General features: G+C 48.1%; 1 protein-coding gene and 1 pseudogene across 1 annotated transcript in view; one reads left to right on the top strand and one right to left on the bottom strand.

Moving 5' to 3' along the window:
* Positions 1–20,548, top strand: part of ANXA6 (annexin A6) — a 52,979-nt gene extending 32,431 nt beyond the window's left edge. Inside the window, exons 18-26 of the mRNA XM_065874869.1 lie at positions 370–460; positions 1,281–1,360; positions 1,965–2,018; positions 7,032–7,049; positions 7,836–7,929; positions 9,186–9,281; positions 11,983–12,041; positions 13,391–13,513; positions 20,141–20,548. Of these exons, the coding sequence (XP_065730941.1) occupies positions 370–460; positions 1,281–1,360; positions 1,965–2,018; positions 7,032–7,049; positions 7,836–7,929; positions 9,186–9,281; positions 11,983–12,041; positions 13,391–13,513; positions 20,141–20,200 (675 nt within the window). The 3' untranslated portion in view covers positions 20,201–20,548. The remainder of the gene's footprint in view (positions 1–369; positions 461–1,280; positions 1,361–1,964; positions 2,019–7,031; positions 7,050–7,835; positions 7,930–9,185; positions 9,282–11,982; positions 12,042–13,390; positions 13,514–20,140) is intronic.
* Positions 16,752–17,974, bottom strand: LOC136121421 (N-acetyllactosaminide beta-1,3-N-acetylglucosaminyltransferase 2-like; annotated as a pseudogene).
* Positions 20,549–25,684: the final 5,136 nt, after the last annotated feature.

Here is a 25,684-nt window from a genome sequence, read left to right as displayed (position 1 = left end):
GTCCTCTGTCCTTTTTATGTACTTAGATATAAATATTTATATTCAGATATGTATGCATATAAGCATTTTTATACACACACACACACACGCCCATATCCTGTATATTCTTTTCTTTTTAAAATTTTTGGTCCAAAGCACTTCTCATGGGAGGTTCTGGAAATCTTTACAAGCTAGTATGGTCCCTTGATCGTGCCAAGGTCTGGTCTGGGGGCCACATCTGAGGGTAAAAAGAAAATTAAGGAAGGCTTGGTCTGAGCGTTGACCTCCTGCGTGGTTTCTTGGAGCAGGGGTCTCTTTGACCTGGGCCCGTCGGGCCTCTGTACGGGGGTTGGGGCTGTGGTTCAGATCCTCTTTGCCTTGACCTTCTAGGGAGCCGGCACAGACGAAAAGGCTCTCATCGAAATCCTGGCCACTCGGACCAACGCCGAAATCCGGGCCATCAATGAGGCCTATAAGGAGGGTGAGTGTGGGAGGCCTGGGGCCAGTGCCGCTGGGAGGTGTGGGGGGAAGAGCAGGTCCCCCACCTCCTGGCCTCACCCTACAGCCCTGCCCCGTCTCCCTCCTCTCAGGCCGCTAGGCTTTGATAAGCCCATTGGGTGTGCCGAGCCCTGTGTCTGGGAAAAAGGTGCCCCAGACGGAGTCCCAGCAGGACAGAGGCCTGGAGGTAGAAGAGGGTTTGACTGGGAGTGGGAGAGAGAGCACCCAGGCCACTGGAGAGAGAGGGTGGCTTCATGGGCGTTTGGCCTGTGCAGTCACACAGGGCCCCACATTCAGAAGGCCCTGTGCCTGGTTACATGCTTTGCTGTCACCGTCTTGAAATTTTTAATAAATTTTTAACAAACGATCCCATATTATCCTGAAGAACCTTGCGTGTCAGTCAAAAACGTTTTAAGCATTTTCTCTTCTGAGCAGCTTTAAAATGGTAGAGTCTTTGAGCAGGGAAGTGACATGATCAGAGCTGTGCTTTTGTGTCCAGCAACTGCCATGCAGAAGCGAAGGTAGGAAAGAGAGTGAAGACAGAGAGGCTGTTGTATGGGAGGGGGGAGAGGCACTGAGCCCTCAGCAGGGACAGGAGCAGAGGGAGATGATGGACCGATGGGCACATCACTGTCAAAATCAACAGGAGGGTAGCTGGATGCCCCCAAGAGCCAACTACAAACTCCTTCACCTCCACCACCCCGCCAGCACAGCTCTGACTTCAGTCTGCCCTTCTAGGACCCCTTCCCCATCCCATGTCCTTCTTGGCCAGCAGGTGCCCACACCTCCTTTCTCTGTCTCAGACTATCACAAGTCCCTGGAAGATGATCTGAGCTCAGACACGTCCGGCCTTTTCAAGAGGATCCTCATCTCTCTGGCCACGGTGTGTGAATTCATGGCCCCAGGCCTGCTTGGCCCTCTGGGGCCCTGGGAGTCGGGGAAGGGTTGCTGCAGGGAAGGGCAGGGAGTTAGGAGTCCACTCCTGATGAGGAGAGGATGTCTTCCCCTGCTGCCTCCTCAGAGTCTTACCACTGAGGCGGTTACTACTTGTGCAATGCCTTCTCCATTGTTCACTTTTCAAAGCTGGCTTAGTGCCCCCTTCTCCAGGCAGCCTTCCCTGATTGCCCTCAACCTGGCTTTTTGGGCCCCCAGCTGACAGGACAAAGCCATGTAGGTGACCTTTCCCTGTGTCATCATCCAAGAGCTTCTGTTACCATCTCTTGAATTCTCGCAACCCAGGCGCCAGGCCCTGATGCACAGGTATGGCAAGCTCAGTGTGTCTGAGTCAGGCATTGGGCTAAGCGCCTTCCTAATGTTTGTGTTAATGCTCGTGACTGCCTACCTTATGAAGGCAGGTTTATTGTTCCCATGTTACACATGAGGGAGAGGATTCAGAGAGGTGAGTGGCTGAGCAAAGTCCTGTGGCTACTGAGGGACAGAGAGGGTGGATGTTTGGAGGCTGAACTTTCTTACTGGTCCTGCTACAGGGGAACCGTGAAGAGGGAGGAGAAGATCAGGACCGGGTGCGGGAAGATGCCCAGGTGAGACACCCCACCCCATCCCCTGCCCAGCTGACATCTGTCCATGCCAGGCCCTGGCTATCTGGGAGTGGGGAAGGCATCTGGCAGGACATGGCTGGTGTGACCAGCTACACTTAGACTTTTGGCCTCTGCACCTCTCCACCCTTACAAGTGAGACTAGGACACTTTCCAGAACTTTCAGAGAGAGGCTTGGGAGGGTGGTGCTGATTCTACTGACATTTCCTATGTGAAGAGTAGAGCTCGAGCCCTAGACCCTCAGAGCTAGAAGGAACCTATGGATTGTCCAGGTCAGGCCCCTCATGTTACAGTTGGAAAATGGAGGCCCTGAGAGCGTGAATGGCTTCTGAAAGTCACACAGAAAATCAGTGGCCCAGGTGGAATTGACCCAGAGGGCGCTGGTCTGGGAGCTTGCTGGGAAGGGGGCCTGAGTGCTAAAGGTCTCAGTTTATTACCCATAAAATGTGACCAAGTCGAAGAGGATGTCCTGGGAGACCTAGAAAGGGAGTTCATCGAGGACTGGGGTCTTTGTTTTGCTCACTGATGTATCCAAAGTGGCACATGGTTGGCACTCAATATATATCTGTTGTTGAGTGAATAGGGGGGCAGGGGGTTCTATAGGATCTCCTGGATGCTCTGCTGCTACCCTGCTTCTAAGGCTGATGAGCTTGAGGTCTGGAGATGGCTTCTCACGGAGGCTGGACAGCCCAAAATCCATTGTCCCCCTGGGCCACCATGGATGGGGAGTCCCTGTTGAGGCCATCTGCACTGTCCCCACTCACCTGAGCCTTGTTCCCGGCATCCTCTGGCCCGGCCCAGGTCCAGGGGTCAGGCATAGATACCACAGCCAGTGTTTCCAGCCCCCTTCTTTTATAGTTGGTGGGTTGAAAAGAGCCCTGATAGACTGGGAGTCAGGGCAGCAGCCCTGTTCTGAATTCTACCAACAGGGATGTGAAATGTTACGGCACCCTCTGAGCTGAAGAATCTGTAGCTGTAACCCGACAACTACAGAACTGTTACAGTGTGTACTGAGTGTGACGCTGAGGCTATTTCATACTTTGGTATGACCCCATTTTCTTACTGGAGGAAAAATGAAGCCCCTTACCTATCCAAGGATACAGTTTGTAAGTGGCCAAGGTGTGATTTTAAGCCAGGCTTGCCTGACTCCAAAACCTGCACTTAATACCATTTAATATCCTCCAGGACCCAGTATAGTAATTTCCCTGCAGCTTCCAAACCAGGTAGCTGCTGGTATCTGGTTTTCCTGCCCCTTGTTTGGAATACAGTTGTCAGAAGCTGCAGGGTTCCATTCAGATAAGGTATTCCAAATGTGTTATAGATATGTTTAGGGGGGCTAGCCTGGGAACCCAGTCTAGGAAAGCCCCCCACTAGACTGGCTTGCTGAGACCACATTTCATCCCCTCATTCAGCAGGTATTTATTAAGTACTGCTGTGAGCAGCCCCATTGTGCCGTTAAGGGTCTTTGAACCTGGCTTTCTCCTGAAAGCTCAACCCAAATCCATCCATCACCCTGAAATTCATCCTCCGGGGAATTCTACTTGGTGCCTGGTCCGCCTAGGAGGCTATGCTTCTAGTTGCTGCCAGCAGGGGGCAATGGTGGGCCTCGCTGGCAGCTACTTTTCAGGTGAGAAGCGGGGAGAGAGAACCTGGGTGGAGTCAACCAAGGGAGCCAGAGCCAGACCCCGCCCAACTCAGCTGCTTCTCCAGATTCACAGTTGCTAGACCCTGATCTTAATGTGGACTCATTTCCTTATAGCTAGAAATATTTTGTTTCTCAAGTAATACATATTATTTTGTAGAAACTTTAGAAAATAGACAAGCAAAACCAAAAACAAAACCCCATAACCTACTACTAATAATAGCTATTGTTAATATTTTAGAATATATTATTCTAGTTGTCTTTTTATGTATTTATAAAAATGGATTCCTGATTTATAACAGTTAAAAACGAGTATTCTGTGAATACGGTAACATATTTTTAAAAAATCAATAGCATCATTTAATGGCTAAATACTTAAGAATCTACCAAACTTCTTTTAAAAAGCCCTCTCCCTGGTAACCAACTCTCATCACATTCATGATTTTTTTCCTTAGAATAGATTTCTAGAGGTGAATTGGGAATGCTGGAGGAAAATGTATACAAAAATTGAAGGCATTTCACATGCAGAGCCAAGGTCCCCCAGAAAAATAATGACATTAGTGCTTGACGGTGTGTGCTTGCTGGTTTTACACCTCCTCCTTCCCAGGCTCTCACTCTGGGCATCGAGAACAACCTCAAGCTCTTGGAAATCTGAGTCTGTTATGATCAGGTGACATATGGCCAGTGTTTACCCGTTGCCCCACAGTATTGCAAATAGCTTGCCCTTTACTCTCAGTGTTCCAGTGTGAGCAGTAAATCATGTAAATAATCTAATTATTATAGACCCAGAGTGAAATGAAGAATTGTGGCCATTTTTAGATAATTCAATCTCCAGGTTATTTTTTAATATAACAGCTTTATTGAAATATAATTTGCATACTATCTATTGACCCATTTAAAGAATACAATTCGGTGGTTGCTAGTGTCTTCACAGACTTGTGCAACCATCACCACAGTAATTTTAGAACATTTCATCACCCTAAAAAGAAACCCAGTCCATATTGCAGTTCCTCTCACTTCCTCCCAACCCCCCGGCCCTAGGCAACCACTAATCTACTTTCTGCCTATATAGATTTACCTATTCTGGACATTTCATATAAATGGAATCCTACAATATATGACCCTTTGTGGCTACTTTCTTTCACTTTATTGTAATATTTTCACAGTTTGTCCATATCATAGTATATATCAGTACTTTATTCCTTTCCATTGCCAAATAATATTTCATTGTATAGATATATTACTTTTTTCTTTTTTAACCTCCATTCATCAGCTAATAGACATTTGGGTTGTTTCTACTTTTTAGCTATTATGAATAATGCTACCATAAACATGTGTACAAGTTTTCATGTGCACGTATGTTTTCATTTCTCTTGGGTGTATGTCTACGAGTAGAATTGCTGGGTCACGTGGTAACTCTAACTTCTGGAGATTAATTTTGGCATGAAGTGGCTCCGCTAATGAGGAAAAGCTTTTGTGTTGAATATCTGGAAAATTATTGTAGTCACCCACTGCATTTTTCATATTACAAATATGATGGTCTTCAAGTGCTTTGAAAAAACAAATATATCTGGGGGTTCTTCTCATCCAAGTAAAGAATCTTTGACACTTTAGATTCCATTTTGTTTAATTTTTTAAACATCTTTCTCTTTTTAATAGCAATACTAGACTTTTTAGCATAACTTTTTAAAAAAACCTGTGGTAAAATACACGTAACACACTGTACAGTTTACCATCTTAACCTTTCCAAAGTGTACGGTTCATTGGCATTAAGTACATTCATGCTGTTGTGTGGCCATCTCCACCACGCATCCACTGATCTCTTCATCTTGCAAAACTGAAGCTCTGTACCCATTAAACAGCAACTACCTACTCCCCCTCTCCCCAGCCCCTGGCAACCACCATTCTGCTTTCTGTCTCCATGAAGTTGACTACTCTAGGGACCTCATATATTTGCAATCATACAGTATTTGTCCTTTTGTAACTGGCTTATTTCACTGAGCATAATGTCCTCAAGGTGCAACCAGGTTGCTTTTCATATGGAAAAGTGTAAATAAAAACCAGAAGCATCCCATAATCCTAGTAGCTCTGATAACTCCTATTTGACTTAAAAAAAAGAAAATTAACGTATTTGCATGTTGAGGAAATGTAAACATAAAATTTCAGGAAAAATAAAACAAAATGCAAAAGCTCTTCCCCCCAGTCCTTCTCCTTGAAGGTAACCGCTGTCAACAGTATCTTGACTACCCCTCTAGCACGACTTCCTAGTAAATATGTAAGAGTGAGCATACATTTATCTTTTCTCATCTAGGTAAAAGGAACACTTATACACAGCATGCTGTATTTTACTTTTCTGCTTAATTTAGATGGAAACTCTCTCCTTATCAGCCCTGTAGACCAGTCTGATTCTTTTTACTCGCTGCGTGGATTTCCATTACTAAATGAACCATTGCCTGTTTAACAAGTGATCTAGTGATGGTTTCCAGTTTTTCTCTATTACAGTGAACAATATCTCCAAAGACTTCTGCTGGTTTATCTGTAAGAGAAATTCCTAGCAACGTGTGGTCGCTTGATCAAGCGGTGTGTGCATTTTGAATTTTGATAGACATTACAAACTTATTTAACGCAAAGGTTTCTAAAGCCTAAGTCTATTGAGATGTTTATAAAGAGGATGATTTCAGTCTGCCCAATAGAATAAAGTAGTTGGCAGAGTTTCGGGAAAAAAAGAAAAGGCAGAACTCAGTCTGGGGTACCACAGGACTGGCTATATTCTGTTCCCAGGCCCTGCGAGTCACAGCTATTTGCCTAACAAAGTAGTGTCCTAACCTCAGAATTCTGTGTTCAGCATAAGGTGATGATGAAAATTCACCCTTGTAAGATGACGTGAACAGCTGGCATCTTCCCACCTGATCGGCTGCACGTCCCCTCCAGGCCTCAGCTTTCCTGTCTCCTGTCTGTAACACGAGGGGGTAAATGACAGGTCTCCCAAGGACCCTTCAACTCCGAGTGTGGTAAAAGTTGTAGGAAACAGGGCACGTCTCACGTCGAACTTCTCGGTGGCTCTGAGGAGTCGCCCTAGGTTGCCAGGAGTGAGGGGTAGAGTGTCCTGTCCTGTGCCCTCCTCTTACCCCTCCAGTAAACACTTTTCATCGTGAATTCCCAGACCTGTCCTCATTTTGAGCTCCAGCCCAAAGGTCAGGGGAAGGTGGCTCCTCCCAGCCCCTTCCCTGCCCCCAACTGTGGGACCTCTGCCACCCTGATCCAGGCTCCCTCACCTGCACCCCAGGGCCCCCTCTCCGGGCCTCCTCTGACTCTTGCCTTCCCCCCTCTCTCTCCTGTCTCCTCCTTGCTCTCAGGTGGCTGCTGAGATCTTGGTGAGTGCCCGGTTCTTCACGTGGATTTTAAAGGTCTGAGTCTGGCTGTGCCTCTGGGCGGAGCTGAGGGGCAGAGTCAGGCAGTGATTTGGGGCCGTGCCCCCCAGGTTCTCTCTCTTCCCTTCAGGGCCTCCACAGAACCCCGGTGGGTGACATATGGGCCAGGCGAGCGTTGCCCAAAACTTCACCACTCACCATCTGCCTGATTTGTGCTACATACCACCAGATGTGAATAATTTTCTTTAAATGGACTCTTTTTATTTTAACCCAAAATGAGTTATTTTAAAGGAAATTTCATATCGATGTAAATAGAACTGATAGCTGGCTAGAAGATCACTGTGGAAGCCTACATATGTGATGTGTAAAAATATGTTTGCCTGTTTACCCCACTTGGGGAAACACTGGCTAGGCCATTTTTCCTTGCACACGTGCACAGACACACTTCCCCAGAGGGGCTTTCAGAGGGGTTTAAAGATGGAAGGAGAACTCTGAGTCTCCATGCCCAGTGCCTGTTTGCCCCTCCCCTGGGCCCAGTCCCGTGACCCTGAGGCCAGGGTGGAAGTGCTCTGTGCTCAGCTCCTCTGGGTGAGTCCACGGGGTCTCTGGGAACTGGAGCGGGGATGTGGAGTCCGAGGAAGAAGGAAGGGGCCAACGTCAGCCTCCTTGGGTGGCTGAGTTAGCCCAGCTTCTAACTGCCCTCGGCCCAGGCAGACGTGAAAGTGAATCACAAACGAGGCTTTCTCGTGTCTTCCCTCTCAAATTCTCTCCCCGACCCGGGCTCTGCAGGAAATAGCAGACACGCCCAGTGGAGACAGATCTTCCCTGGAGACACGTTTCATGATGATCCTCTGCACGCGTAGCTATCAGCACCTCCGGAGAGGTGAGGCCTGACTCCCTCCCCCTCCCAAGTCAGCAGGAAGACCCCCTAGTCTTGACAATAGGAGCCAGTTGCCCACGCACCCACTCCTTACCCCAGCAAGGGAGTGTGGTGGCCAGTGGGGACCGGGAGCCAGGTCTAGTCCTGGCTCTGCTGCTAACGGCATCATTCAGCCTCGGGCCAGCTCTCTTCACCTCCTTTGGGAAGCATGTGGGATGCCTGGGATAAGAGATGGCAGGTGGCTTTTCCCTCCAAGGCCAACTCCAGTGGATTGGTAGTGGCTTCCTAGAATGCTGTGTTGAGGATTCGAAGGTTCTGTGTCATGATTCTTTGGTAACGTCTGCCAGGAGCAAGGCGGTGAGGGGTGATAATGACACAAGGACCATGTACACACACCAGGCTGCCACGTGCACAGGGCACACCCGTATGTGGTGGCCCTGACATTAGGTGATGATGAAGTGCCCTTACCACTAAGACATGGACGTTTTGACACGCACATGCCTGGCACTTGCCAGTGAAAGTGCTTTAGCACGGTGACTAAAAGAACGGACTTGGGAGCTGGAATGCCTTCATTCAGGTCTCCCACTTATCAGTTGTGTGACCCTGGGCAAGTTACTGAATATCTGTGCCTTACTTCCCTTACCTATAAATTAAGGATTTTAATTCTACCTCACATGACTGTTGTGGGGGTACAAAAAATAAATACACAAAAAGCACTTAGCACCTGGTAGCTTCCTTAGTGTTATCATTGTGATTGCTTACATGAGTCTCTATCCCGACTTCCCTGGTGGTCCAGTGGTAAAGACTCCACGCTTCCACTGCAGGGGACACGGGTTCGACCCCTGGTCAGGGAACTGAGATCCCGCATGCCTCAGCACAGCGAACAAACAAACAAACAAAACAAACCTCTATCCAGGAGGAAGGGGAGGCCCAGAAAGGGGGAGGGGTTCACCCCAGGTCAACTTGATGAGCTTGTGGCAGAGCTGTGAATAGGACGTATGCTCCTTCTGCTACCCATGCCTGGGTTCCTGGAACTTGTCCAAAGCTCTGGGGCACTGTCTGACTTGATAGAGATTTGGCTCTGAGCTCAAGGCAGCCCTGAGGTCAGAACATCCGTTCCACAGCAGTCCTGACCAATGCATTTAGGTCTGGGCTGCAGCCATACCTGCTGCTGCTGGGTGGGTTGGGGAGGGGTGATCTTCCCCCCTTCCTCTGAGTCAAAGCTCACCTCCCACCTCCGGGGCTTCTCTTGGGGCCAGTCTTCCAGGAGTTCGTCAAGATGACCAACTATGACGTGGAGCACACCATCAAGAAGCGGATGTCCGGGGATGTCAGAGATGTGTTTGTGGCCATCGGTAACTGGTGGGGACCAAGGGAAGGGACTGGGGGGCACAGGGAACATGGCCAGATTCACTGGATGGGTGTGGCCTCTATAGTTTCCTAAGCTACTAGTACCGGAAGAGAAGCACTGCCACTTCTTGGGCTCTGCCTATGTGTGATTGGCAGGATAACACAAGAACTTGTTCTGGGTTGCAGGGCAGGATGAGGAAACAGTGCTCTCTGGGGAGGTGGCCGGGAGGGTGATGGCCAGGCTGGGTGCAGTGTCCTGCAGGACTTGGGTGTGTACGTACACACACACACACACACACACACACACTTACCTTTCCCTCCTCCCAGCACCTGGATCTCTTTGGTTACTCTCTTATTGTGTAATTTGAGTTCTTGCCTTTGAAGAAGTCTTTCCCCTTTTGGATCTCAATTTCTCCATGTGTATAAACGGATGAGTAGATATGAGCAAAAGTCAAACTTGTTTTTATTAGTATTAGTGATTAGCAGTATCTTATTTATGACTACAGAATGCATTGTATTGATGTACATTTTTTTTTCATCTTACCTGGAGGGGTCAGTGGAAGGTTTTTACATAATTGCCATCAATTACAGGATGCATCTTGATTTCAGGGACTTCAAATTCGAGGAAAAGGTGTTTTAGAACAGATGGAACAGAGGTGTTATTGTTGTGATGTTATCATTTAACTTTCAGTGGGTCTTTACCACCTGGGAACAATACCTAGGAGGCAGAATAGCATAGTGAATCCAGGTAGAGTCCCAGCAGTGCCACTTACTATCTGTACAGTTACATCCATTGGCAAGTCACAGAAACCCCGTGCCTCAGTTTTCCTCCTCTGTAAAGTGGATGTGATCATAGTACACAGATTTAAGTGAGTTAATTATACAACACTTAAAAGCATTGCCCCCGGCACATAGAATGCACTGGCTGAGTGTTAGCTTCTATTATTATTTCCTGCCAGGCACTGTGTGAAGCCAGTTGCACACAGCTTTGGTTGAATCCTTACGAGGTGCTTTTATCTGCTTATTTTACAAAGTGAGACACTGAGGTTCAGAAAGGTTACGTGTCACTGGTGGAGGCAGGACTCACACCAGAGGCCGCCCGAGCCCAAAGCTCACGCTAGGATTAATCACCAGAGTAATTGTTCTATGGAGACACGTCTAGACCTCGCTTTCCTCGTGTTTCTCCCTCTGTCCTCTCTCCTCCCACCTAGACCATGTGTATGCGCGTGTGCACGAGTGTGCATACCGACACACCACTCCACCTCATTCCATCCCACGGCAGTCCCCGGGGTCCTCTGAGGCAGGTGGCGGGCTTCAGGTTCTGGGGAAGGTTTTCGGGTACGTTTGCAGAGGATGGAAGTTCCTGCCCAGTCTGCTCCTTAACCACACTGACTGAGCCCCAGGCTCCGAGTCAGGGCAGGCTCCTTGGGGGAGGTGATGGGACTGGGGGTGTGGATTCGGGAGGTAAAGTAGTGGAAGGCAGACAGCAGACTTCTCCTTACCAGGAGGACAGAGGCACAAAGGGATTCACAGAATGTTCAGAGAATGGGCAACAGAGGCAATGAGAGAGCAGAGGCAGGCAGGAGCTTTGATTTTCAGGCCAAGGAGCTTAGGGTTTGTCTGGGAGGTGGTAGGGAGCTACATAAGGACCTGGGAAGGTCGGTATGTAATGTGATCTTTCCCACGGTTCCCGAGCCTGCTGCAGGGGAGGGTACAGGCCTGTCTCCTGCATGACTGTGCCCTTGGGATACACAGCTCCAGTCTCTCGCCCCCTGCCTTCCTGATAGAGATACTTTTATATCCAGAGTCATTCTGGCTTCCTGGTCCTGGCGTCTGATTCCTCCTCCTTAAGCTATCTGAGACACCCTCCCGCCCGCGTGAGCTCTGGAGCCTTGAAATCCAGCAGCTGCTGAGGACTAGAGACTCCCAGGCCTTGCGAAAGTGTGGGAGGTTGTTAGGCAGGCAGTATCTGGGGTAGGGATGGGGGCTGCCAATGGGGCAAGAGTGGGCAACACTCAGCCCTAGGGGTTGGCACCGTGCCCTAAGCTATACTGACAGACATTCTTTGGCATATTTCAATCAGTAGTTCTCGAATATTAGGCTGTACCAGAATGGAATGACCAACCATCTGGGTTTGTGCTAAAACCAGCAATGTCCCAGGAGAAGTGGGATGAGTTGGCCACCCACCTTCCGAGCTGCAGATTCAGCACATCTCGGGTGGGGCCTGAGAATGTGCGTATCTACCAAGCTCCCAGGTGATGCGGATGCCTTGCAGGAGCTATACTTTGAGAACTTCTGCTTGAAATATTTCTTGAATCTGGGTCTCTAGGGTAGAGCCCCAAACCTGAGTTTTAAACAAGTTCTTCTTTGATTCTGATGCCCTTACAAGTTTGAGGCCCTGTACCTTGGGCTCACGAGTGGTTTCTTCCCTTTGAGTCCTCTACTAGCCTTAGTTAGCTGCAAGCACCTTAGCAGGAAGCGAATTGCAACCCAGTGAGAGCCAGGTCTAGGGATGAGACAGAGGAGGCAGCGTCAGGAAGCGGGAGTGAAAGTGTCAGGCCCTGGATATGACCCTGGCGTTGGCAATGATCCTGGGCCCAGGTTGCGGATAGAGGAGATGCTCCTTCTCTAGCAGCAGTAGCAGCCCATGGTCTGGGCACATCTCCTCTGACCAAGTTCCCTGCATCTCTTTCCTCTTCCTACCAGTTCAAAGTGTCAAGAATAAGCCTCTCTTCTTTGCCGACAAACTTTACAAATCTATGAAGGTAAGAAGACTTACTTGTCTGTTCGTTTCCCTTCGAGCACTTCTGCCCCCACAAACACAGATGTGCGCCATCCCCTGGATCAGGAATTGTGTTTGTTTCCACCCATTTGATATGTATCAGCCTCTGCCTCGTGCCTGGTTCTAGGAGAGTAGTTCTCAACCAGGGTTTACGTTGCCCCCTGGGAAACATGTGACAATGTTCAGACTCATTTTGGTTGTCACAACTTGGGAAGTGTTGCTTTTTGCATCTGGTGGGTAGAGAGCAGGGGCGCTGCTAAACATCCTACAATGTACAGGACAGATCCCCTCAACGAAGAACGATCTGGTCCCAGGTGCCAAGGTTGAGAAACTTATTCTGGGGACTCAGGGCTGAAAAGGACAGTCTCTGCCCCTTGGAGCTCACATTCTAGCAGATGACACAGTGTCTCCTATGACCAATGATCACGAAAGGAAGCAAGTGCTCAGCTCTGGGACTAGCCCTGGCTTCCTGAAAACCCAAGCCACTCTGGCCACTCTCTCAGCCCAGCAAGTGGAGTCTCAGCTGCTGACAGCCTGTGCAGGCAGTCTGGTGGGAGTGAGCCTGAGAGCCCTGTCAGCCTGCTGTACACAAACATGACAGCCATCTCTTGAGCCCCCGCCATGTGCCGGCTCTGATTCCTCAGCTGGTGTTCAGAGCTCCTTGGGGAGCAGAGGTGGGCCTTGGCTGCCCATGTATTCTGTGTCCTGTGTCTGCTCCTTGGGCCCTGTATTAGTTTCCCAGGGCTGCTGTCCCAAATTAAGTGACAACAGAAATGTATTCTTTCACGATTCTGGAGGCCAGAAGTCCAAAATGAAGGTGTTGGTAGGACTGGTCCCTTTTGGAGGCCCTGAGGGGGAAACTCGCCCATGCCTTTCTCCTAGCTTCGGGTGGGCGTCTGGAATCCTGGTGTTTCCTGACTTAAGCATGAGTCCCTCCAGTCTCTATCTTTATCTGTGTGTATGTCCATGTGTCCTCTTCCTGTAAGGACACCAGTCATTGGATCTAGGGCTCACCCAAATGCAGCATATCCTCAACTAATTACATGTGCTAAGACCCTATATCCATATTAGATCACCTTGTAAGGTTCTAGGTGGACATGAATTTGGGGGGCACACTCTTCAACTCATACAGGCTGTTCTTGCCTCTGTCTGGCCAGTCCTGGCACAGGGGAGTTTGAGTCAGGACTGTTTGTGGAAGAGAGGGGCAGGATGTCCCATCCTGGTTTTGGAGGGAAAAGGGAGAGAGGCAGAGGGACACCCATGAGTTCCTGCCTGACCTAACCCCGTTTCTCCTCCTGCCCTGTGTTTCTCCCTGTCACCTGGCTCCACCAGGGTGCTGGCACAGAGGAGAAGACCCTCACCAGGATCATGGTCTCCCGGAGTGAGATCGACCTGCTCAACATCCGGTGGGAGTTCATTGAGAAATATGACAAGTCTCTCCACCAAGCCATTGAGGTGAGGGGCGGGGTGAGAGGTCAGTGGGGGAGCAGTGAGTGTCAGATGCTTGAACATAGATTAGAAGTCCTTTTTATTCCCAGAATGTTACCTCTTAGAACAGCCAAGACATTGCTAAATGAGAGGAGACCTGCCTCACTCTTTATACCAAAATAGATTTCAGATGGATGGATCAAAGGCTTATAAAGATTTCCAAATAAAACAAGAGTCTTGGGGCTTCCCTGGTGGCGCGGTGGTTGAGAATCCGCCTGCCGATGCAGGGGACACGGGTTCGTGCCCCGGTCTGGGAAGATCCCACATGCCGCGGAGCGGCTGGGCCTGTGAGCCATGGCCGCGGAGCCTGCGTGTCCAGAGCCTGTGCTCCGCAATGGGAGAGGCCACAACGGTGAGAGAGGCCCACGTACCGCCAAAAAAAAAAAAAAGAGCCTTTTTTTTTTTGGCTTTTTAAAAGCAATTTTATTGAAGTGTAATTTAAGTATCATAAATTTTATGATATTTACTCGTTTAAGGGCATCAGTAATTTTTAGTAAAGTTAATGAGTTGTACAGCCTTCACCACAATCCAGTGTTAGAACATTTTCATCACCCCACTGATGTCCCTTGTACCTGTTTACCTATATCCACCCCCAGCCCTAGGCAACCTACAAGTGACTTTCTGTCTCTATGGATTTGCCTTTTCTGATTACCTCATGTAAGTGGAATCATGTAATATGTGATTTTTTGTATCTGACTTTTTTCATTTATGAAGCCCATTTCTTCTTAAAGTTTGATGCTATACTTGGTTGACAAGACCATGAGGAAGCTCACAGGCAGTCTCATACAGACTTGGTGTAAATGTAACTTGGTAGCACATCTTCATTATTTTTTCTTCCAGTTTTATTGAGATATAATTGACATATAGCATTATGTAAGTTTAAGGTGTACAGCATGGTGACTTGACTTAGATACATCATGGAGCGCTTATCACAATAACTTCAGTGAACATCCATCTTGTATAGATGCAAAATTAAAGAAATAGTGCATTTTTGTGTGTGTGTGATGAGAACTCTTAGGATTTACTCTCTTAACTTTTATATATAACATACAGCGGTGTTAATTATATTTATCATGTTGTACATTACATTCCTAATACTTATCTGTCTTATAGTTTGTGCCTTTTGACCGCCTTCATCCAGTTGCCCCTCCCCCACCCCCTACCTCTGGTAAACACAAATCTGATCTCTGTTTCTATGAGTTTGTTTGTATGTTTGTTTGTTTTTGAAGTATAATTGACCTACAGCACTAGGTTAGTTCCTGTTATACAACATAGTGATTTTTTTCTATGCATTTCAGAATGATCACCGTAAGTCTAGTTACAACGTGTCACCATACGAAGATAGTAGTTATTGATGGTACTCCCCACGCTGTACATTTCATACCCATGACCCATTTATTTTGCAACTGGAAGCTTGTGCCTCTAATCTCCCTCACCTTTTTCTTTCCTCCCCCTACCAGCTCTCCTCTGGCAACCACCTATTTGCTCTCTGTATCTATGACTCTGTTTCTTTTTTTCTTATGTTTGTTCATTTATTTTGTTTGTTAGATTCCGAGTATAAGTGAAACCATACAGTATTTCTCTTTCTCTTTCTTACTTATTTCACTTAGCATATGTTCTAAGTGAACATATGGCAAACATTTCATTTTTTTATGGCTGAGTAATATTCCATTGTATGTATATACCACATCTACTTTATCCATTCATCAATTGATGGGCACTTGGGTTGCTTCCATATCTTAGCTATTGTAAATAATGCTGCTCTGAACATAGGAATGCGTATATCTTTTCTAATTAATATTTTTGTTTTCTTTGGATAAATACCCAGGATTGAAATTGCTGAGTCATATGGTAGTTCTATTTTTAATTTTTTTCTTCACATGACAATTAAAAATATGGTGACTTTATTTCTATCTTCTTACAGTCCCCAGTATCACATCTGGTAAGAATCTTCATATCTATAACACAAAAATATCTCAAGAAAGCATGTTACAAGACAGTATATATAAGCAACAGTTTGGCAGAATTCTAGTTCATATCCCCCCCCAAAAAAATCTTTTTTTAATTCAAAAATGACAGTTAACTTTATCTAACATATGTTATACTTACTACTTAAAATACCATGCTCTAGTTAAATAATTCATCAACAACACTGTATACAAATAAAATATTACACAAAATATATTTAAGAAAATGTTTTGGTATTTGATCTAAACAATAAATAAAAACACAGGCACTTCTACACTGAGACAGGAAAGTAGTCACTACTCAGGATAATAATTTTGTATAAGCAACACATAACCATATGGCAAGAATAGAATTCTGCAGTTTTAAACTGACAAACCACTGATAAAAAGGTCTGCCACTTCAGTCTTTTCACTTAAAGTTCAAAAGTTACATATGCTTTCCTGGCTCACAATGAAAAATCATAAACACAATATGGTTGCCAGGGTCAATTCAATCTTCAGTTTGAAGATTATGGAATCATACTTATTATTTTCAAATACTGAAAAAGAGAGAACTATCACAGCACCACCCAGCAAACCAAATACAAGATAGTTAAGCCTCCTCCTTATTATGACCATAAGACCATAACAAGATAAACTGGATGGATGTCACACAGTGATTCCCATTTTGCAAAATTGATTGATTAGATTAACACAAGGAAATGTTGTAGCGGCAGGAAATTTTGAAAGAAGTCAAATTTTTCTAGACAATTTTTAAAAATTCATCCAAATTTCATGAAAATGTTATTCCATTTCACAGAAAGCACTGAGTCATATATAACAGTGTCTTTGTAGCCAATAGGTTTATGAATACCTAAATCGCAGATAGGTCACTCATTATAATGGGAAATAGGGTTATCATCGTATGAGAGCAAAACAAAAATAAAACAAAGATAACACAATCAAATTCCAGAAACATGATTTCAGATGACAGGGGGGACAAGTTAGAAAACAATGACCACTAGCCAGCAGGAAGGGTCAGAACCATTCGTCCTGTCATATCCTACAAAAAAACTAGGATCTTCTGCTTTCCCTCTTCAGAAAGTACTACACTGAAAGGTTTAGAGACCCTCATATGGATACTACTCATAAAGGCAATTTTGATGGTATTACATAGAAATTACCTCTAATGTGAGAGAACATAACATGGGAACTATTCGAGATACATCTTTCTATGCAAAATTTAGTTTGTACGTAATTTAGCAACTTAAATAAGCATTTTGCAACCGAGACCAAATATCAATCATCTCTTGAGGTTTTCTACTATGTACCAACATCAAACCTACATAGGAACAAATGTTATTCCTGTTTTTCTCTTCTATATCAAATGTCCTGAAGCCTTTGTGTTTCTCTGGAATGAGGCCAAGTTCCTGAAGGCACATTCCAGTATAAACAGCATCCATGGGGTAGAGAAGGACCTGGCCAGTTACACTGGCCTCAGAGCCAGGTGGCTGGAACTGGCCAGTTACATTAGCCTCAGAGCCAGGTGGCTGGAGTAGAGGAATCCACCTCCCCCTGCATAAGGCGGGTAGACGCCAGTGTAAAGAACTTCCGGGATGTAGTACTTCAGTTTCTTATCCTGACGAGGTCCAGCACTGGGAATCACATCACCTATAAACAAATCTTTGGCTTTGTTCTTGGATAAGCTATTCAAGTGATTCAGGATGTGACGGGTGTTCACAAAAACGTCATCATCGCCCTTGAACTCAGCATTTGGGCAGGAAGTGCTCACCCACCTGAGAAGGAGTACTTCTTTCAGAGATAAATTGGAGAGGGTGTCTCTGTAGTTCCACATAAGAATGTCTTGGTGCTTCTCACTCTCAAATTTCAGCTCATCTGAAAGGTCAGGATGGTTGTCCCCTGCGGGGGTCTGGCCCAGTAAGAAGACTCGCACCACTGTTTGGTTCCCCACATTGGTTTCTTTGCCCCAAGATTCCCAAATCACTTGCCTTCTATCGAAATGTGAAGTAAGGGACTTAATCGCCAGCAATAAGAAGGGCTGCTTTGCACACTTACCTGGTTGATCTATAAGCAGTGAATAATTTCAACATCTCAAATACAACAGAAAGTCTTTAAATCTGTCTGGCAAACTGTCGAAACCTGAAACTACTGATGTGACCCTCAGGTCAGGTTCACCATAATTCAGATGGCTTATGTTGGAAAATCCTTATGCTTCCCCTGTCTGGTTGGCTAACATGTTCAAAATGGGATTGTACCTCCTGTTCAGCTTCTCTTGTTCCCTGTTCCAATATGCCTTGGGAGGGTCAGATATCTTCCAGAGCTTTTCTTTGGGTATTATTACTTCCCCTCTTCCATTTTTTTCTTGGCTACTGCTTTTGGAGACTTCCACAATCAAATAAATGAAGGCATTTACCATCATCAGGATTCCCAACAACTTTATTCTTCGACTTCCACCACTCATTTCTCATATCTTGTCCGGGAACAGCTCTTGCTCGGCGGGGCCGGGACGGGCGATCACAGCGGCATCCGCGTCCAGGCAGCTCCGCGGGGCTCCGCCCTGCGACCGCCGCCGCTGCTCTCGCTCCATGCATTGCACCCGTGATGGGCGGCTGGGTGGTGTCTGAGGCGGGACTGCCTGGCCTCGGCTTGGCCCCGGCTCAGCTCACCTCCGGCGTTTGTTCTATTTTTAATTTTTTGAGGAACCTCCATACTGTTCTCCATAGTGGCTGCACCAATTTACATTCCCACCAACAGTGCAAGAGGGTTCCCTTTTCCCCACATCCTCACCACTTGTTATTTGTTGTCTTTTTGATAATAGCCATTCTGACAGGTATGAACTGATGTCTCCTTGTGATGTAAATTGGTAGCACATCTTTAAAGGGTAGTTTGGCAGTTTCAAAATTTTAAATGCATATACTTTGGACTTGATAATTCTACTTGTAGGAGTTTATCCTACGGACGTAGCCACACGTGTTCTCAAAGACACGTCTGGGAATATTTATGCCAGCGTTCTTTTATAGTAGCAAAAGACTGGAAGCCCTTCATACAGAACCGGTTAAATAAATTACAGCGCATCCATATGACAGAGTACAGTACAGCCGTGAAAAAGCATGAGGAGGCTCTATGTGCTGATTTGGGATCTTCTCTAAGTCAAAAATTATGGCCCAGAATAGTATGAATGCTCTGTAGAAAAGGGACGTTATACATATATACATATTTGTATATGCATATGGAAAAGCATTGCTAGAAAATCACACAAGTAAATACAACAGTGGCTACCTCTTGATTTAGGAAGTTAGGGGTTGGGGTAGGAGGGAGACTTTTATTGTATAATCCTTTGATTTGAATTGTTTACAACTGATTTTTTTTTAAGAGGAAAGTTCTTCTCTTTTTTTAATACATAACACTATTTATTTATTTATTTACTTACTTACTTTTGGCTGTGTTGGGTCTTTGTTGCTGCCCTTGGGCTTTCTCTAGTTGTGGCAAACGGGGGCTGCTCTTCGTTGTGGTGCGGTGGCTTCTCTTGTTGTGGAGCACGGGCTCCAGGCACGCAAGCTTCAGTAGTTGTGGCACGTGGGCTCAGTCGTTGTGACTCGCAGGCTCTAGAGTGCAGACTCAGTCGTTGTGGCCATGGGCTTAGTTGCTCCATGGCATGCGGGATCTTCCCGGACCAGGGCTCAAACCCGTGTCCCATGCAGTGGCAGGCGGATTCTTAACCACTGCGCCACCAGGGAAGTCCTGATATATTATTTTTAATCATATATCAAAAATTACAGAAACAAAAAATATAAAAATGACAGGAGCCCTCTAAAAAGAGGGAGAAAATCTGTTCCCTCCCCCCCATAGCCCTGTCGTATGCCAGACAACACAACATAAATCCAATGATGGTCACATAAATTCTTGCAAGGGCCTGTTACCCAGTAAGTGCTCGATAATGTTTGTTCAAATAAGGAATCCCGTAACACAGGGGTCCCCAATCCTGGGCCGCGGATCGGTACTGGTCCGCGGGCTCTTAGGATCCAGGCCGCACAGTAGGAGGTGAGTGGCGGGTGAGCAAGTGAAGCTTCACCTGTCGCTCCCCATCGCTCGCATTCCCGCTGAACCATCCCCCTCCCCTCGCCCCCCACCATGGTTCGTGGGAAAATTGTCTTCCACGAAACCGTCCCCGGTGCCAAAAAGTTTGGGGACCACTGCCGTAACACTTGTGTTAATGGCCGTGGGGGGAGGGTTAGCAGGGTGCAAGGCAGCCATGGGAGGAGACAAGAATAGAGGCAGGAACACTTCACAGAGGAGGGGGCATCTGATGGCAGACAGGATTTGGGGGCAGCGTGGAGGGCGTGCTGGGTGGAGCAATGGTAGGTATGTAGGTAGTAAGATGACCAAGATGCTCCTGGAAGGAAGGGGGGAGGTGAAGCCACAGAGCTTCGTGAGGGTCAGACCACACAAGCCCTTGAAGCCAGGCCTAGAGCTTGGACATTTTCCTGAGGATGATGGGGAGCCACGGAAGGGACATGGTCACATTTACGTACTAGGGAGACATCCAGGCTGCCAGCGGCTGGGAGGAGGGGGCCTTGAGGTCATCAAGATTGTTTCACTCACTCTGCTCTCCCTCTGTCCCTGCCAGGGCGACACCTCCGGTCACTTCCTGAAGGCCTTGCTGGCTGTCTGTGGAGGCAAGGATTAGGACCGCCAGCGTTGGCGGGCACCTCTGCTAAGAAGTGGTCATCCCCCCGCCACGACCCAGCCTGATGCTCCAGCTTCAGAGACTAAAGAAGGGACAGGGGTGGGGGGAGGGGCCAGGGTGGGCTCTTGTCTTCAACTGGGGTTTAGGAAAACCTCCCACTCCCACTAGCCAGTAAGGGCGCGGCATGGTCACTCCTACTCACGTCTGAGTGGCTGAAGAACCGTAGCCATTGATCCCGTCCACCTCCTCTCCCCATCTTCCTCCTCCTGCCTTCCCAGCTTCCGTCCCTTGTCACAGTCCCTGCCCTGGTTTGGGCTTTGTCGAAGCCAAAAACATTCTGAGGCTCTGAACGTGAAGCGAGTGATGTGTGTGCTTTGCACGGTGGGGTGTGGTGGCAGGTGCCAGTTCTGGGGGCGGTGCGGGAGGAAGAAATATCTTCGGGCCAACTGACAGTCCTCCCACCGTTTCACCACCACCCCTGTCCCGGTTATTGTGCTAGACCGCTGAACCAGGAGTCCAAATACCTGTGTTCAGATTTGTATCTGCCACACACTTGCTTTATGACCTTGCACCAGTCTCTTTCCCTCCCTGAGTCTCCTTGTTCTTGGCTACAAAATGAGAGAGTTCAACGAAAAGATCTTGGCTTTCTAACATTGACATTCTAGGATGTGCCTCCAAATCATTCCCTTTCCATTTCTTCTCTCTTTAAATAAAAAGAGACATACAGACACATAAGTACATTTCCAAGAGGGATCTGTGGTTTTGATCTAGAACCTGCAAGCCCAGATTGTTGCCATTAGAGCTGAGGTGTTAACCTGCCCAGGAGTGACTTTCTATCTTCCCATCCCTTCCTGGGAATCCCAAATGAGGGTCTGAGCTCAGGTCAGCCTGGGAAGGCTGGCGCAGCCGGGTCTGGGTCTCGCGTCCGCTCTCCTCCCTCTGCTACCAGGATGTTTCTCTGTGCACGCTTCATCCATGACATCCGAGCCCAGACTTCCTCTTTTGAACTCTTCAGGGGCACCAGATGTGATCGTGATCTGGGGAGGCCTGTGGAAAGCTTCCAGTTTGTGAAGATCAGTGATCAACGGGAGGTCAGCTGTACTTTCTCCATCTCCCTTCCCCCAGCTCTGCTTCTGCTCTGGGACTCAGATCTAAAGTTATCTAGCGACCACGGATTTAAAGTTATCCAGTGACCATGGCATGTGGGTGCCTACTGGCTGGAGGGCTCTGCTCCCCGGCCCGGCTGACCTGCCCTCTCCTGCAGTTCAGCGTGTGTTTGTTGTAGCTGCAGAGCAGGGAATGGCGTGGGGACGTTGGGAAATGTGCTGCGTCTGGTCTATTTTCTTTTCTTTTCTTTTTTTCTTATTTATTTATTTATTTTTTGGCTGCTTTGTGTGTGGCATGCGGGATCTTAGTTCCCCGACGAGGGCTCAAACCCATGCCCCCTGGCAATGGAAGTGCAGTCTTAACCACTAGACCGCCAGGGAAGTCCCGAGTCTGGTCTTGTGTGACCTTGGACCAGCCCCTGCCCTCACTGGGCCTCAGTGACTCCATTTGTACAGTGAGGGGGTGGACCTAACAGTCTCGAAGAGCCCTTTCTTCATCTCTGACGTAATGAGTCTGAAAGTCAGGCAGTTTACCTTGCGTCTTCCCCACTTCCTTCCCTCTACCACGCTGTGAGCCCAAACCCCCATGAGGGTCAGCCGAGAGCTTGTTTGACTCTTTGCCCAACTTAATTGAACTGTTACTGAAGATAAATTAACACAGTGGTCCAGAGCTGTGGAGTCAGACCTTTGCCACTAACTGGCTGTGATCATGTTATCTCTGTGACCCTCAGTTTCCTCGTTTGTAAGACAGGTCCCAGTCCTACCTATGGCACAGCCTTTGTGGGGTAAATGAAATGATTCGTAGAAGTTTGGGGCCATCTGGCTCGGAGTCAGCTGCCAGCACTACCTGCCCTGAGCCAGGCCCCGTTGTAGAAGCCGGGAGGTGGCTCCCAAGACGTTTCCTTGAGCTTTGTTTTCAAAAAGTCGTCAGCCGTGCATCACAGAGGCATCAGAAGACAAATATGGAAGCGCCTTAAAAGTATGCACCGAGTGGGGGGCTTCCCTCGTGGCGCAGTGGTTGAGAGTCCGCCTGCCGATGCAGGAGACATGGGTTCGTGCCCCGGTCCGGGAAGATCCCACAAAAAAAAAATATGCACCGAGGGGGGACTTTGCTGCTCCCATGGTTAAGACTCCGTGCTCCCAATGCAGGGGGCACGGGTTTTGATCCCTAGTTGGGAAACATTCCCCTCATGCCACACAGCGCAGCCAAAAAAAAAAAACCTCCGAGGGAAAAATAGGCTGGGGATGGAAAGGAAAGAGTGATGGAATCTGAGGCCATGGGAAGACCTCATGAGGCTGAGGGGAATACACAAGTGGAGAAACCAGGAATTTCTAGAATTTCTGGAAAGCAGAAAGGATAGCTCAAACGGAGCACTGGCCGTGTACCGGACACCACACTAATCCCTCAACATGCAGTTTTCACTTGTTAACTTGAATTTTCAGTTAAGGTATGTTGCATTCTGGGATAGGTCAGCAGTAGGAGGGAGACCCTCAGCGTTTTGAGGGGAGGTAGATGAGATTAGAAATGGGAGTTTGCATCCACTTAGAGGACCTTGTAAGTCAGGATTTTATCTCATAACCCAGGGGGAGCCTTTGGAGGTTCTTGGCCGGGGAAGGTAAGCCTCTGAATTTAAGGAAAGACAATGAAGGGAGGGTGGCCAGTTGGGAGGTTACTACAACAGTTGCGCTAAGTCCCAGGTACCTGCAGAGCAAACCCCTCTTTTTTCTTGGAGCTGTGGCAGAGGAGGGAGTAACCACTGTTCTGAATCCAAGGCACCTCATTCATCCATTCATCCATCCACTCATGCACCTTATGTGTACTGAATGCCTCCTATGTGCCATGCCATATGCGAGATGCTAAAGATAGAACAACTTAGACCGTTGTGGTCCTAATCCTTAAAAGTTTATGTTCAAGTGTCCCTCCCATCCAGCCCTCTCCAAAACTGTACTAAACAACACTGGAGGTTGTTTCTGTGGCCAAAGTTCAACGGAGAGAAGTGGTGGGGACTAAATTAAAACTAAAAGGAAAGAGAAAGCAGAAGCCCAGACCGCTGCTGTCTCAAAGTGGGAGCACAGGAGGATGGTCATGATGCTGTAGTGTGGAAGGGACCCTCGGAAATTCTCACCTCCCTCTCAGCCAGACAGACAACTGTCACTTCACAGAGAGGAAGCAGCAGGCCTAGGGTCACATAGCCTTTCAGCGGCAGAAAACTGGAACCGTGCAGTCCTGGCCCCGGTCCAGTGCTTCTGTCAACACCCTGCACGTCCTTCCACTTTCTTCAGTCTTCCCCTCTGAGAGGGCTTCAGCCCAGAGTCGGCTCCCCTCCTGCCCTGAGCCGTGCCTTTTCTCTCGGGGCAAACGCTTCTCGGCAGCTCTGGACTGGTATGTGCCCACCTTGGTCTTTGGGACCAGGAGGAAATGTCTGAAGGAAGTGGCTGGTTGGGAGGAGGTTGCCCCTTTAAGCTGAGCAGAGAGCGACTCTTTGGGAATCGCTGCCGTCACATTTCCTGCTGTTGGAGAACATTGTGGGAACTGTTGGCTATTTACAGCGCCCTGATAACTTGCTGTGCCCGGCTTTGCTGAGAGCCGCGAGTCACCATCACCAGAGTGATCCCACTGGAGTGATTCCCCTCCTCAGTTATCCTCTGCTGCTTTGCTGCTGCTTTGCGGGGGTGAGCACCTCATTCTACTAACGAGGAAACTCAGGGTCCAAGTGGTGATGCAAATTGCCTGAAGACAGCACGTCATGGGTTGACTGAGCTGGAAATGGTCTTAGAGATCATCCAAACCAACCCTCTTATTTCCCAAGTTTGGAAATCGAGGCCCAGAGAGCAGACTGTGGCCGCGCTGTCAGCAAGGGCTAGTCCTGCAACTAGCACCCGGGTCTCCTGATTCCGGCTCTGCTCTCTCGGGTGACACATCCCCCTCTTCCTCCTGATGGCAGAGCTGAGAACAGCAGGGAGAAGCGTCAAGTTGCGCAGTCCTAATTTCAGAACCCAGAGCGGTAAATCTTCAGAGCTGCAGTTAGGCAATTGGGAAATTCTAGTTCTGTCACTGAGCCTAGTTAGATCTATGGAAGGAGGGAGGCAGGCAGACCAGCCTGGATTTGAATGCCAGCCAACCACTGAGAAGTAGATAAGTTGCTTGGCCTCACTATGCCTTGATGTCCTTATGTGTAAAATGGGAACAACCAAGGTTTCTATCTCACAGGGTTGTTGAGAAGATGAACTAAGGCAATGCATGTCTATCTCTGGGGACATTGTCCAGGACACAGAAAAGACTCAATAAATATCACCTCTTTGTTATTAATAAATAGGCTGGATTCCATTTCAGAGCAGAGAAAGACAGGACTCTCTTTCAAGAGCCTCTGACGATGGGCTTCCCTGGTGGCGCAGTGGTTGAGAGTCCGCCTGCCGATACAGGGGACGCGGGTTCGTGCCCCGGTCCAGGAAGATCCCACATGCCGCGGAGCGGCTGGGCCCGTGAGCCATGGCCGCTGAGCCTGCGCGTCCGGAGCCTGTTGCTCCGCAACGGGAGAGGCCACAGCAGTGAGAGGCCCGTGTAGCGCAAAAAAAAAAAAAAAAAGAGCCTCCGATGATTAACTGAGTCCCTACAACTGTTCTCCTTACCTTCAGAGAGCTAAGTCGGGAAAGATTATAAGAAAAATTCAACCAAACACGCAGTAGGAAGGGGTACCAAGTGCAGAGGCCACAGATTAACCACAGAGAGGCCTAAAAAATCTCCCTGGGAAGAGGGCATGTGAGAAGCACCTCAAAAGATGGGTAGAGAAGCTCTCAATAGTAAAAGATATTGAAGGAGAGAGAGAGTCGCAGGCAGGGACAACTTGAGTAAAGGTACAGAGGTGGGAATTGGAGGCAGCGGGGTGTGCCCGTGGAGGTCCTGGGCCGCGCACCCAGCGTGAAGACAACATTTGGGAAGGTCACGGAGAGTCTGGGCTGGACTGTGGCCCTTTCCCTCTGGGCCCTAGCCAGCCCCTGAATGTGCTGGGGATGGGAGTAGTATGATCAGAGACATCCTTTAGAAAGCCATCTCTGGGGCCCTGCGTGGAGGAGGAGACCAGCCCAGCAGCTGGGAGACCATCGGACAGGCTTGCAGTTATTCCCCTGACGTGGAGGGATGAGGACCCGAGCCAGGGTAGGGGGAAGCAGAGATGGAGAAAAGAAAGACACAAGAGGGAACAAGAAACCAAGGAAACTGCCTGACCTGCCATGGGGAACGAGAGAGGGAGGCCCAGGTGAAGCCAGGTGTCATCACCTGGGAACCCAGAGGCAGCAGGAAGTGCTTTAAAGGCAGGAAGAGGCCAAGGCCCCTGGTGTGGGCCATCCCATCGCCCTCCGCTCAGCTAGGTGAGGACTG

This window comes from Phocoena phocoena, chromosome 3 (genome assembly GCF_963924675.1).
Source record: "Phocoena phocoena chromosome 3, mPhoPho1.1, whole genome shotgun sequence".
In the NCBI taxonomy this organism is placed as follows: Eukaryota; Metazoa; Chordata; class Mammalia; order Artiodactyla; family Phocoenidae; genus Phocoena; species Phocoena phocoena.
The sequence above is the reverse complement of the archived record's forward strand: the minus strand, read 5'-3'. Positions and strand labels throughout refer to the sequence as shown.